Below are 15,065 nucleotides of genomic sequence, written 5' to 3'. Positions count from 1 at the left end.
ACACAACATTAAGAATGAAGACAATGACAGGTAATTCAGAAAAACAAAGTAAATGCTGGTGTCCATCAGGCATTAACAGTGTGTCCCTTTGCTGTTTATCATATTACAAACAGCTCTTGCTCTACAGATGTGCTTGGGGATGATTGCATACTGAAAACATTAAGGTGGCTAACTATAAGGTAGCAATAATGCCTGAAAGTAGATTTTTGCAGTACCTGCCTTCCTTGGGAATTTGAACAGGCTTCTGAAACAGCTGGTCACCACCTAATCCACTCATCCACAGAAGGAAGTACCTCTTGTTTTCAGCTTTTATATGTGTATTTTCATTTTTTGTATATTTTGTACTTCACATCTTTTTCATCACCCTTCAACTAATTTGCTGTTCTGATATTTTCTCTCTAACCTCTACTGTGCTGAGATTCTCATTACAATCCACCCAACTTGCTTCTTCATCCTTGCTACTTGCCTTTCAGCCTCTGCCCTCTTTTTCCTGTATACATGTCTATCTTCTTCCTTGCCTGTCATCTGCTCAAGATTCAAGATTGATCCCTCTTTTCTCATCTATTGTCCTTTTTACATCTTGATTCCACCACCAAGTCTCTCTTAGAAGATAGGAAAATGCACATAATGAAACAGAAATGAAAAGAAATTAAATGAATTAAAACAAGAAATGACTGCACACCAACAAAGCTGTTTGTTTTCTGTAACTACTGTACCATACCATACATGTACACTTAATTAATCAATTAGAGCATAAACTATATAAAAAAGAAAGAAAATTCACATAGCGAAGTACAAGCAAGAAATAGAAATAAAAAGTGACAAAAATTGAAAAGCTGTAACAATCACCAAGTGGCTGAGATTAATCGAGCGTAATGGAATGAATGGAGCATAGGAGGTGAGTGGGACTCTGAGGAATTCACCTTTCCCATTCAAGATGGATGTTGCAATGTGATAATAATAATAATAATAATAATAATAATAATAATAATAATAATAATAATAATGATGTATAGTACACACATATAACTATCATCAACCTGACAAACAACTACAGTGCAGTATAAATTTAGGGAGGTGAGACTAAATATTGTGTTACAATAAACCCCCAGTATTTGCAGGGGATGTGTACCACACACACACACACACACACACCCTGCGAATAACTAAAAGCCACAAATACTTAAAACCCCTCTAAAAACACTTAGAGCTGCCTATTTTGATAGTTCAAACACAAAAAAACCTCTAAAAATACTTATACCTGAGTATTTTAATAGTTTTACCACAAAAAGTGCATTTAGTCATGAAAATTATATGAAAATACCGTAATTAGTGAATATTTCTCAGTAAAAAATACTGCGAATGGGTGAATTTTCTGCGAATAATGTGTATATATGTTCCATAGAGAAATCCGTGAATAGGTGAGTCTGTGAATCGTGAAAGCGCAAATATGGGGCGTTTACTGTCGTAATAAATGATACATTGGTCTAATGGATGAGTCTACATAGATGTGCAGGAAGTGAGGACCTTAGGATCTGCCATATGAAAATGACCTAATGCTACCAGCAAATGAGAGGAAGAGTTCTCAGAAATGTTCATATGATAAAAGATTTAAGTAAAGAGTAGATGACTGAAAATCTACAAGAGCAAAACAAAGCTAATGGTGACTGTAAAAGAAGCGAAACAAAAGTATGGTCAGATAAGTGGCCATGTTGATACTGTGCGGGTGAACTCTATTGTGTATCAAATGTAATGGATGGTGTCACAAGAGATGCGTAAGATTGCAAAATACATGTAGAATAAGAGGTGGAAAAGGAAATGGAGAAGAGAGAGAGGTGGAACACCATGGTGCAGTGGAAGGGCAAAACATTTCTGTTTCCTTTTGGGGACAATAGACTGTGAACTAGGTATTGAGAGGGGAAAAGTAGCAGCACTCTTAATGAATTTATGTTACATGTTAGGCCTGTACTGTTATATTCAGCAGAAACATGGCCACTTACAAAGAAAATGGAGAATGCTGAGATTCATGGAGTGTAGTGGGAGGATCAGATTACCAATGGGAAAGTTGTGGAAAAATTTAATATCCAGTAGATGGAAAATAATTCTAAGATTCAAAGATAACAGTGGTTTAGACATGTGATTAGGTGGGGTGAGGAATATTTTTCAAGAAAAGTCATAGATATGGAAGTAGTATGAGAGCGTCTATTAGGAATACCATAAATTTGTAGGAAAATGTCATAAACAAAGACCTAGACGAGATGGGAATTCAGGCAGAGTATTGCATAGGACAAGGGAGTGCAGAGAAATCATTTCAGTTTAGCAGGTGTATATGACAAGAGAGTAGAGAAAACTTGTTTCAATTTCTAACTCAGGGAAGGGAAAGTCATCAGAGACAAAGGAATTGAAACACCTTGGATTTGTTGATTTTTTTATAACGGTCTTACGAAATGTTAAACATCTAGCCTTAAGCATATACTAATCCAGCTCTCAAAAGTTGCACTGAACTGAGTTCCAGAGGTTTTTTCTTCTTCTTAAGTACTTGACAATACTTCTTGCCACTCCACTTTCCACAGTTACATCCTGTGACCATGTGTCAAACAGATAACCTTTTTTTGTGTAGGGTCCTAAAGGCTCAGGCCATTAAGATGTGTGATTTGAATGGTACATCTTATGTTACTTAATGATGGTAGACCTTCATGGAGACATTTCAAGAATTATCCAGAGTTGTTCAAAATTGAATAGATATTGTAGAAATAAAATTTGATTGCCAGCCGCAAGATGTTTAATGTGCAGCACAGTAGATAGAATAATACAGTATTCAGATTAGAGCAATACAGTATTCAGATTAGACAAGTTTGTCTCAGTGTTTAGTTTTTAATTAATCACAAAAGTCATGTTTGAAGATTTTAATGAAACTTAATATATTTTTGGCTTACGTTTCTTCTACACCTATTTAATATATTTTTGGCTTACACTTCTTCTACACCTGGTTTTAACATGTACTTATTTTTTCAGAATGAAAGGCAGTGATGCTTCAGGCTTGACTGGTAATGAAGTTTTGCCATGTGAAGTGACAGACTTTTCAGATGATGAAGAGGAAGCTAAAGCCAAAGGGGGAGTAAAGCAGAGTAAGGTAAGGAGAAAATTACTATTGTCAGTTTGTTCATATAGCTATTTGTTGTTCCTATGAGGTTACAAACTTTTGCCGTTTGTATGGATATTACTGCAGCAGTAGTTGTATGCAAGTGTTGCAAAGAGCTTGGAATTGCCTTATCTTTTTCTGTTCTCCCAGACACCCCATTGACAACATCCTGATCTGATTCCTTCTTTTACCTCTGGGACCCTTCTTGGAATTAGATAGGTCGGACAGAAACTTTCCTGCTTGCTCTGCTTATGTTGGGAGATGTTATCAGCATTCATATGGTCTTCGACCCTTCTTCTGTTCCTGCATCACAGGCTCCTGCAAAACTAACTACTGCAAGGCATTCCGTGTAGACCAAGTTGTTGAAGGCACAGTGACCCCCTCTTGGTTTAACTAGGGCTCTGTCCCTTGTGGCATTTGGCCAAGTTTCCTTTTGTGTTATTCTGAGCTGATGCTTCTGCTTCAGCAATGTTAGTTCTTGTAGGGACCACTGCCGCTGTTGCTGCTTCAGTAGTTCCTGCTTTGACTGCTATCCCAGTCAGGATGACTGCCAAGGTGATGACTTTTTTTGGCTGTAGGAGGTTAGAGAGGTCCATGGGAGGAAAAGGTTGAGGAGGTGTAAATGAACATCATCCTGCTCCTCCTCTTTGCTTTCTTCTTCTTCTATCTTGTGTATGAACTGAAAGAAGTGCAAGGAGGAGGCCCAGGAGGGTATTCTATGCAAAAAAGTCTTCTAGTAGCCATCACTCTTTCTCTGATCAGTTGCAGTAGGTGGAGCAGTTGGACCTGTTCATGAGTTTGCCCATGACAGGTCCCTAGTTCAAGAATATGCTTGTACTTGGTTTCCTGCTCAGACCTCCAGAGATGTAGGAGGAAGAGTCCATGCTTCTTAAGGCCACCGATTCTCCTGATTCTCTGGAATCAGTCCAGTACATCCACAGACATGCTTATGGCCAGTCTCCCTGTCATGGTATCATTACTTTCCACAGAGACCACTACTGAGTCCTCTGCAGACCTTCACCGACATGATCTTTCCTGTGCTTGGTATTGTTCCAGGTCAGGCTCTGTCAAGCAATGGCATGGTAGTGTGTGTGCCTGTCATCCCAGACCAGGCTAGATTAGGTAGCAGTTCCAGCTAGTCTTGTTCTGTGGTTGGGTCTAGGTCTAGGACTGCAGCCAAGGAAGGGATCACCCTCTGTCTTCTCCAATACCTTCTGAGGGTGATTTGCTGTCTGGCATGGCTTGTTTGAGGGTACCTCTTAAGTGTGAAGTGACTGCTCTAGGGCCAGAGAGGGCCTTTCCTATAGAATTACAACTGGCTGTATTAATATACATGGAAAAGCTGAGAACAGAAATGGAGAACCAAAGGTAACCCATTACTGTGAAACTCAGTACAAAAATGGAGAACTGAAGGCTACCCATTACTGTAAAACTGGCAAAAAGACAAATGTTCTGTACAAGCAGTGAAAATTACATAAGTTCATTATTGAAAATAATTGTTTAACATATGTGAAAGAGATCCTGTGGCTTCTTCTGTCTAAATTGTCTCAGAAACATCCAATATACAAGCAATTTGCAGGACCAAGAAATTGATAGAATTTCTTTCAAAGCAACTGTACTCACAGTAACCACACAGCAGTGAGAGAAGCCACCAACCAGGAAGGCAGATAACAACAAAAACAGGGCTTGTCAGGACAGGAGAAGGTTTGTGCTTTGTATTATTTAACTCCTTGTCTATGACCAAGAGCATGACAGTTCCAGGTACGATTCAGCTCAAGTCAATTATCTGAGATGCCCTCCCACCTCAAGAGTAACTTTCCTATGTAGAAGGCATTGGTTTGTGTTTCTGTAGGAAAAAATAACTTACGAAATCTGAAGTACAGTGATATCCAAGTCATGCCCACATGAGTCACAGCCTGGCTTGGTGAAGGAGAATCAGAGGTATCTCTCGTGGTTTTGGATGAACAGTTGTTGAGAGTTTGTATTTGAGTTTAGAGAACCTATGGTCAGCAAACCATTCACTCACTACATACATCTGTGAACAGAAATGGACAACTGAAAAAAATCCGTAAAACTGGCATAAAAAACCAAAGAAAATGACTGAAATTTGGTATTGAAAAGAATGATTTAATACATTATGAAAGGTATCCCATGAGTTTTTAAATCTGCATTATGTCCCAGAAACATAGAATGTTCCAGCAATTCCCAGGGCCAAGAACATATAAATTTATAAAGTAATTTGCATTTTACCTTGGTACACAAACCACAGCCTTTATATATAGGAGTATCTATAACCCAGGTTGGAACAGTTGTTGAATTTTGTAATGATATTGTTAACTGGTGGTTATGGGGGCCGCTGATTAGAGGAATACTCCTCACGTACTTTCTGCCTTTAGTCACTTTTTCCTTTGGCCATAGAAAGAAAATGTGGTAGGTGAGTTGGGATTATGTTATAAATGGCATTGGTTTTTGCACTGTACTTAGAAAAATACAAATCACTGTACTTTATATTTCTTAGTTGTTCCTACAGAAATACAACTGATTTGAGTTGAATCCCACCTGGAATTGTCATGCTCTTGGTCATTTATGCAAGCAGGGAATGAAATAGCTCCTGTACCCTCCCATTGTACTTTGTCGTCTAGCTTATAGCATATAGGATGACAGCAGTAGGCCCCTGGGCATGAGACTCAGTTTGAGAGACATCACTCAAGTAAGGAAACATATCAGAGAACCATGAAAGGGAATTTAGGTTGGAAGGCAGCTAATTCTGGTTAATATTAGGTGATGGGTCTAGAATGCAGTTCTACCATGTGCTCTGTCTTTGTTAAAAGGGACGGCAGAGCGAAACATATCTTGGGAACCATTCTAAAATTGGGTGCTTGAAATGCAGTGACCTGTATCTAGCCCAGCCTAGTTAATACTTCAGCTTGGATGATACTATGAAGGAGGAAGGGAAGAGAGAAAGTCCAGTCACTCTGCATTTGTACCTGTTGGTATACACTAAGTGGAAGTATTTGTGTGAGAAACCTCTCTGTCCAGATGGAGCTGGGTGTCAACACAACTTGTTGAGCAGCCACTGCAAGCACCAGGAAGAAGGTATCTAGGGATTTGTGGGCAGTGTCCCTCTTGTAGAATGAGGAAAGGGATGTTCACCACTCTAGATATCTACCCTCATTGCCCAGAAAACCAGTAAGTTCCCCCCAGATAGGTTAAAGACAGTCCCACGCCCCGACTTTAAGAGCTCTCACTTGAGTAAGGTGTGTCATCCTCCTCAGAGGAGTCCAAAGCTCATTAGGTACCTCGCAAGGCCAGCAAGGAAGGGTGTTCCTTGACACCTTTTTATTCTTGCTGTACTAACAAAAAATGTGCTGAAACTCAAGGCTAAGTGTATTGGGTGTAAGAAGCATCTCATCTTGGTCACTAATGAAGTTAGTGAGAAGGGGTTAAAGAACTCTCAAATCTCCAATCAAGAATTGACGAGTTTTAGATTCCACCATGAACTTATGATTGAAAGAGAAAGAGAGATCTCATCCCTCCAAGGACTGGACAGGATGCCAAGAAACTCTATGACATGCTTCACAGAAACTAAGGTAGCTAAGGAACAATCTGAGAGCCACTCTTAGTTGAGGCTTCACCCAAGGGCTTGCTAGGTGCTTGGGCTAGGCTTTGGAGGACAGGCATACAACCCAATTGAGAGAATGAAGCTACCAAAGTGGGTTACAGACTATTCACAACTCTTCATGCATGAATAACTTCATCAAGGCAGGGAAATCCAAGCTCTTTGCCAGCCCTATGAGAGCTGAAAGTCAGCTCAGTGGTCTGGTTAAACTACTTTAATAATAATAATAATAATACTGAAACCTGGCTTACTGCTGAGTGAAGCCTTAGAGTAGAGACTTTTAGGAGCTGAGACTGATAGGAGCTTGTCTAAGCAAAGAAGAATGAGGAATCTGTGATCTGTTGAACAGACACACTGACGAGAGAAAAACCCATAGCCAGAGTGTAGTCAGGTCTTGATGCCATTCAACTTGAGGCCAATGAGGAGTAGGGTGATAGTTTAATGGCAGAAAGTGTAAATTTCTGGATAGTTCTAGGGATGCTGGGACAAAAATCTATCATTGCCTAGGGAATGAAATGGGAGAACAGAATACAGGCAGTCTCCGGTTATCAGCAGTCCGGTTTTTTGGCGTTTGTCCAGCGATTTTCGGTGCCTATATTCCCTGATTTCCGCTTATCAGCACCAATAATCACATATTGGCGCCAATACATACCTAACGGAAGTGCCGATAACCGAAAATCGGCGATTTTTTATGCTTATCGGCGCCGATAACTGGGGACTGCCTGTACTGAAAACTTCCTGTTCAGCCCAAAAGCCATCAGGTTGAGCATAGGAGAACCCTCAGGCTCAAAAGTCTTCTCCGTCCCCGTAGGGGGATACTGCCGTCAGTGCACCTCATGCTATGCACTGTAGGCATTACTTAAGGTTCTTTGCAGTGTGCCTACAGTCCCTAGTTGTAACCCCTTTCGTTCCTTTTACTGTACCTCCTTTCATATTCTTTTTCTTCCATTTTACTTTTCACCCTCTTCTAACAGTTGATTCATAGTGCAACTGTGAGGTTTTCCTCCTGTTACACCTTTCAAACTTTTTACTATCAATTTCTGTTTCAGCGCTGAATGACCTCATAGGTCCCAGTGCTTGGCCTTTGACCTAAACTCTATATTCCATTCCATTCTCCGCCATTTTAGGAAGTAAGGACCTGTATGTCACTACAACCTTAACCCCAGTGACTGAGCTAGCTTGCTTGACAGCTCATTGGTGTATTAAACTTACCACTCATGCATCAGCAAATGCCAGCTAGCAAAGTAGGAGTAAGACTGTCCCCTTTTGTTGAGCTTATGCTGCTACAGTTGTGTTGTTGCTTAACAGCACTGATGAGTGGCCTGTCAACTTTTACTGGAAAACTTGCAGGGATAGCTACGCTTCCTGCATTTCCCAAATGTTGATATTCAGATGAGGTGTGTCCTGCAGCCACATTCTTGACATGATCAAACTTCTCAGATGTGCATCCTAGCCCTTCTTTAATGTATTAATGAACGACTGGGGTTGGGAAGAGCGTTCAGAGAAACTTCAAGGGGTGCCTGTTACTGTGATGTTAATTCATTGTGTGGAGCTACCCAGCAGTGAACTTCCAATGTCAGATGCTGCTCCTGTGAAATTCTTTCCAAGTTCATAACTTTCAAATCACGGAAAAATACAAAATTTTTAATGCTTCATGAATCAAAATTTTATTTTCTTCTTTTTACCTTCCCAACATCCAGAGTAGTTCTTTATAATACTGCATAATTTAAAAATACAGTGAAAATAGTGTAATCTATGACCTCTGAGTTAACTTGGGAATGTAAGCATCAACAAAAATTATGATCTACACATGAAAAACCAACTTACGAACAATTCAAGATACGAACGGCTGTCTGGAACGTAACTGGTTCGTAAGTAGGGTAGTGACTGTACTCGTGTTTAAAGAGTGGCCAGAGACCAGTCCCCAGCCCCAGTTGCCCTCTCCACTACAAAGAGGTAACTGTAAAAATACTCTCTATGACTTCTAGCACCTTTATCATCACCTTTACCCGAGCCAACAAAGCTGGAGATATATGAGAATCTGGAGGAGAAGAGTGGACAGTTGGTGTCTTAGAGAGGGGAGGGTGACGTTCATGAAAAGACTATGTTGATTGCCCCGGAGACCCAAAAATATCCAGGGCTCCTCTCCGTGTCTCTGCTCCATTGCCAAAGACAAGACATGGGATCACTACTTCAGTGACCCCCCTCCTTCCGTCTTTCCCTTCCCTTCCTTCTTTCCTATCCATAGCTAGAGAAGGAGTGTGAAAGGGCTGGTAAGGTTTCCCATCATTCTAAAGGAAGAAGACTGGGCCACTGGTATGTGTTGTAGGAGCAAATTTCCTCCCAAGAATATAACCTGAAAGCCAAACTGCACCTGAAAGTTTGGCGACAGGTTTCTTTGTGCCTGCTGAGGGTTTGAAAAACACCACGTGGTAGATTAGACAGTCTCAGGACTCTGACTTTCTCTTTTCCACCACTGACTCCAAGTTACCCTTGGAAAGTAGTAATAGGTAGCCCTACACTGGCCTGTTTTTGAGGGAGGTCTCTGCTTCATCTTTCTTAAGGAGAAAAAATGGAAGAGATAAGGAGAACGGGAAAGTGTTTTGACAATGATGGGAGGGGGGGTAGTAGGGAAAAGTTTTGCTATTCCTTCCTGTCCCCATTTTGAGTCTTGCTTTCTTTACTTTTTTTCTCTCTTCTTTTCTTTAAATTTTCATTTAAAAACCCTTATGGACAGAATTAGTAGACTATAAACCCAAGGGAAACTATGGGAAAATGTAATGAATAAATAAATATTAGGGAATAAAAAATACCAGTATACCCAAGGTTGGCCTGCCCCATAGATACCACATAACCCGACAGATAAGGGGATTCAAGGTCCACTCGGGAGTAAGAGAGAGTTCCTGATGGCTCAGTTCGTCCACCAGAAATTCCAGTTGGACTAGAAAAAACTCGATTTATCTTCCACGGTATAATTCTCTTGCTGCTTGGTGTTGAGAAAATGCTAAAGAGAGTTTCCTTGCTAATGTAAAAACGTAAGGACTGTGGTCTTGTCTAAATGGAAACCGCAGTCTAAGAGTGAACGAGAGTCAAGAAGAACTGAAGCCCTAAGCAAATGGCTTTCAGCTCTGTGACGTATGTGAAGGTTCTGTTCTTTCGGGAACCCTTCCCGGAAATTTCCCGGTTCCCCAGGCGGGCTCCCCCGTTTAGATCAAGGAGTGAGAAGCAGTCTAAGACTAGTCTCATGGGGGACTTCCCTTCCAAAAGTTTAAAGTTCGGAGTGTCATCACCGCAGGTCTGACTGAAAACCAGGTTTTGGGAAAAACAGCGGAGTCCGGCTATGATTTCCTGTCCCTGTTGGTCTTGTGGGAAAGGCTGATGTTCATAGCCAGAAAAGATGACAAAAGTAACTGGAGCAAAGGCTTGAAAAAAGTAAGTATAGCTTAGTTTTACCAGACCACTGAGCTGATTAGAAGGCTTATGCCGTAGAAGTCAAAGCCTAAATTTCCGAACTGGAAGGCCATGTCTCCTAAGAAGGGTCTGAGATACTCTTCGGAGTCTGTATGTGGACATGGAAGGAAGTATTCTACATCTCCAAGAACTCCACCCAATTGCCCCGGAGAATGGAAGACAGGACTGAGCAGACTTGCAGAACATCGTGCAGACTTGCAGAACATCGTGCAGACTTGCAGACAGCCAAGCAGTTTAGTTGTTGACCCTGCCGATACTTGACAGCTACATTACAAGGACAACAGGACGGGATCAGCTTCTTATTTTTGATAATACCTTGCATGGACTCGATGGTACTTCGTACAGACCGAAACATGTAGAACTGTATGTGGCCAAAACTTATACAAGTATCTACACTCTTATAAGTCCATAAGAGATACAAAAGCCTCGCCATGGGATAACAGTGGCCTTGAAACAAAACCCAGGTGTGACTACTTCTGCAGTCATACATAATTGTCTAAAAGAAATAGTCCATGAAAAGGAATTGGTTGTTCAGCAGTGGGAGCCTAGCATGGCTAGATAGTGCCAAATGCTCTGGAACAGGCATCAGGTGCTTGGGAGTCGGTGCCAGGCACATGAAAGCTGGTGCCAGGAGATCAGAAATTGATTTCAGGTGCTCAGGAACGGGTGCCGCTAGTGAGGGGGTTCATGGCGTTTTCCCTTCTGTTGGAGCCCAAGTAAGTTCTTCCAACAAAAGAACACTCAAGAGGGAAGATATCATCAATCCAAAGGAAATCGGACTGAGGATGAGGTACAGTACATGGAACCACAGCGAAACCCGTAGGAAGGCTGAGAGCTGAAGGTAGCCTTCTGACCGCTGGATGGGAAATGGAAAAATGGCAACCATTATCTGCGTGTCTTCCAGAGGCTGGGAGAAATCAAAAAGACGTCATGGTGCTTAAAGGTGAAGATAAGAAGGCTGAAAGTGACTGTCTCTCTCCCAGCAGAAAAAGAGGACCAAAGCTTCCTTCTTGAGATCGCTAAGAAGGGGTGGAAATCTCAAAAAACTATCTCAACCGTCCTTATCCGCACAGGACAGGACTAAGAGACCAACCGAAGCGATGTCTTTCGGTACACTAGAGAGTCTTCTATCTTCTGAGCCCCTGCTCCTGTGCCAGTCAAGAAAGACCCTTTACTTCACAAATCCTGACAAGAACTTCAGCCAGGAGGACTAATACCATTTAAGCACCAGAGGAAGGAGAACAAGACACTTGTCTTGCTCCCTTAAAAACCAAAGTCAGACTTCCAACTCCCTTATACTACTTGGAGGCAAAGAAAAAATATGCCAAAGGTGGGAACTTCCTTCAATAAGCTCATAAATTCATACCAAAGTCCTCGTCTGCAAGGGACAGGGCTCAGAGACAGCAATTGACGCTAAAAAGGGAGCAACGTCAGCTCGTCTGGAACTCTAGGCGAAGGTGGAACAGGCTGAAGAAAGTCAAAAACGCCTGTGAGCGGTTGTATGGTGCACAAAGGTGGGAGTCCGATACTGAAGAGTGGGCACCCGGTGATCAGAAACTAGCATCAGCCACTTGAAGACTGGAACAAAGCGTTCAATTGGAAAATGGTGCTCAAAAAAGAACAATAGTATGTTCTTAGAAGAGGGACTGGCTCCAGATACTAGTAGGCTGGTGCCAGAAGCATGAGAGCTGGTGCTGGGAGCTCTATATAGAGACAAGGTCGGTGCTATTGGGCACTCGGGCACTATTGGGTGCTCGGGTGCTATTGGACTCAGACTATGACAAAAGTTGGGACATTGCTGGTCTGTGGCATCAAATACCGACGTTCCACAACCCGAAGTTCAGGAAACAAAAGCTCAAGACTGTCCCAGAAGTTATAAGAAGGCTGTAGACTATACTCCTGCTCCCTGAGATGCTTACAGGAGAATGGCTAAGTATGAAGTCATCTGACACTGCCTCTTCAGCGGCAGTGATTCACCAGAAAAAACACCATCAGCGCTTCTTGTCTATCAGAAAAGTGCTTTTACACTGGATTATCACTAGGGACACGAGTGCACATCCCCATGGGCGCCTTTCCAATGGCTGTCCGTCGATACCTGCGGACAACAGGCTCAACTGAGGGGCAACTACCCGGGGCAAAACCCCTTCGAACTCCCAAGGACTGTGACTATTCCTCCTCCCAGGTTTAGGGGAGTCTGACAGGAACTGGGTTTAGGAGATCCGAAGGGGCCGGATAGCCACCCTCTCCACTACACATCCAGCAAGACACCTTTCCAGTGGATTTCTGTCGATACCTGGGACCGGCAATAGGCTCGACTGAGGGGGTGACTACCTGGGAAATTACCCCGCAGCCTCCATTGGACTTTCAGCATTCCCAGGTTTAGGGGAGTATGACGGTGACTTAGGTCTAGGAGAACTGGCAGGCTGGATAATCACCTCCTCCACTGCACAACACTTCACAGTTACAGGGTAAATTTCTGTTAACCTATATACAAGACTGGCAAAGGCACAGGAAGGAAGCAAGGTAGGGGATATAGGTGGCGCCAGGGTAGCTGGGCATCAGGCAATCTAGTAGCTCGGGAGCTAAGAGCTCAAGAGCTGGAGAGCGCTCTTGGGTGCTCTGAGAACTGTTCTCGGCTGCCAAGAACGGCTACTTTTTCTAAATTGCAATCAAACATAAAGCACAAATTCTCTCCCTACTATGTTCTGCCCTTACACTTTTTCAGTTCTCTGCAAAGAAAAGTATAATAAGATGTTTAATTGACCGACAGTTGTTTGAAGTATACAGAGTATCATCATACAGACAAATCTCAACACCTCTCAGACATTATTGAGACTTGCAGATTTATATTTCATTACCGAAAATATCGGTTCGGTAGCGAACGCAATATTACGTTAATACGCTACTCGGTAAAGCAAAGTCAACCAGTTGATTGCAAATTCACTAATGTAGCGAATATGATAAATCTGAATGAAATCTTAATAACAAAACAAAATACTGATAGTTATAAGCTTGAGGCCATAAGCTTGAAAGTTACTTGAAATCAGCGATAATGCTTCACCAAAATCCGGTTAGACAACTGGCAAATAATGAAAAAAGCTGCAGTAAATATCCAATGTTTATGTCGCGAGCTGCAGAAACAGAACGAGGTTGTCTGCTAAGTCATTCCTGGTATTCTTGTTAGTGGACAGGACAGTCACCTGCACTAAACTTTGAAGCGTTACTCGTGAATTTTTTCATTTAAGCTGCAGTGCAAGTTGAAACTATAGCTATGTAATTACTTGGTAAGTTACTCATATAAAAAGCCAGTTTCTTATCTAAAGTTTCTCCTAAGATCTTCAAGGTCACTGAAATTTAAAACTGTACCTTTTAAATGTAAATCAGAATGCAAAGGCAAAGTGTTCTGGATCAACTAACTACTATTATACTTTGAGTTTTAGAAGGGTTAGGCCTCATGCCCCAAAGCCTAGTCCTATCATGAATAGATGCCAGATCTGCATTCAAGGATTCTGCAACCACAGACCTAAGGTGCATAGAAGGAACAACAGCTAGGGGAGTAGCATCATCACTATATGCAATCAGTTTGTTCTCCAGACCTTGCCAAATGTCACTAATATAGATGATAAATAGCAAAGGTGCAAGAACACTACCGTGAGGAACACCTGAAAAGAGTTTATTAAAGCTTTAATACTGTCCATCAGTGTAGACCCTGTGGGTTCTGCCTAATAAAAATTTATTTAAAATGTTAAAAAAATGATTAGCCAATTTCCAATAATCTTAGGATATAGATAATTGCTTCATGATTCACATGGTCAAAGGCTGCACTAACATCTAGACTGACCGTGCATACCTCTGCACCCTCATCAAGAGCACTCGCAAGGTGATAGACATTGACAAGAGTGCTTCACAAGTACCAAGGCCCTTTTAAAACCTAATCTAATGCTAGTAGCAGGTTATTATCTTCAGTAAATCTATAAAGACACTTTGAGAACGGCTTCTTAAAAACCTTAGATAAAACGGGCTAATGAAATTGGCCTGTGTTTAAAGGGACATGAGGACGGACTTAGTCCCGTAGGTAATGCAGTTATGTTGACCCTCCTCCAAACAGAAGGAAAGCTTTCAAGTACAACTAATTTAATGAAAATAGTAGTAATCATAAGAGCAATGAAATCAGCAGTCTTTTTTTAAAATGATAGGAAAGAACCCGTTAGGGTTTATGCTTTCTCTTAATGCAAGAACAGAGGACATGTTACTGTTACTGTCATCAAATGAGCTGTGAATGATGCTGCTAAGGCATCTCCCATGGTAGTAAGGAAGTAGTTTGCTGGATTGCAATCTGCAGATCAGATTGTTAACCTGATCCAAAACAACACAAGTAACTGCCACCACAGCAAATGGAAAAACTTTGCCTCAGGAGTGAATCCTAAAGAAGCTCCATTAACAATAGGGCTGTAAAAGGAAGGCCATGTTACTCTACCAAGATCATTAGGCTTGCAAGGAGCCAAACAATTTCTGCACTAACAGTGTTGAAACATTTCTAAAAGTATGGCAAAACTTTCCAGATGTAAACAGGTTTCCTAAGGCAAGTGTTGGAAATGCCCATGAAACTGACAAATCAATAGCCTTCAGCTATCCTTTGGATTATGGGCAAGAGCATAAATGGTTTTGATAATTGTCTCCATAATCATTCAGATTATTGAGACATAACTGCTTGAAATTGCAGTCCACTAAGCTGTAGATTTTTCCACACTAATGGTTGTGGCAGAAAATCAATAGACTTGTGTATGGTTGGTTGAAACTGAACTTACTGTAGTAAACATGTTCATATGTGGT

At 41.5% G+C, this 15,065-nt stretch overlaps 1 protein-coding gene across 5 annotated transcripts in view; it reads left to right on the top strand.

The window, feature by feature from the left end:
- Positions 1 to 15,065, top strand: part of LOC136825117 (H/ACA ribonucleoprotein complex non-core subunit NAF1) — a 66,931-nt gene that overhangs the window by 49,368 nt on the left and 2,498 nt on the right. For all 5 annotated transcript variants that reach the window (XM_067081168.1, XM_067081175.1, XM_067081162.1 and 2 more), the window contains one exon: positions 3,016 to 3,133. In XM_067081168.1, the coding sequence (XP_066937269.1) occupies positions 3,016 to 3,133 (118 nt within the window). The remainder of the gene's footprint in view (positions 1 to 3,015; positions 3,134 to 15,065) is intronic.

Source organism: Macrobrachium rosenbergii, chromosome 3 (genome assembly GCF_040412425.1).
Source record: "Macrobrachium rosenbergii isolate ZJJX-2024 chromosome 3, ASM4041242v1, whole genome shotgun sequence".
NCBI lineage: Eukaryota > Metazoa > Arthropoda > Malacostraca > Decapoda > Palaemonidae > Macrobrachium > Macrobrachium rosenbergii.
Note: the sequence above shows the minus strand (reverse complement) of the source record. Positions and strands in the feature narration are given on the sequence as shown.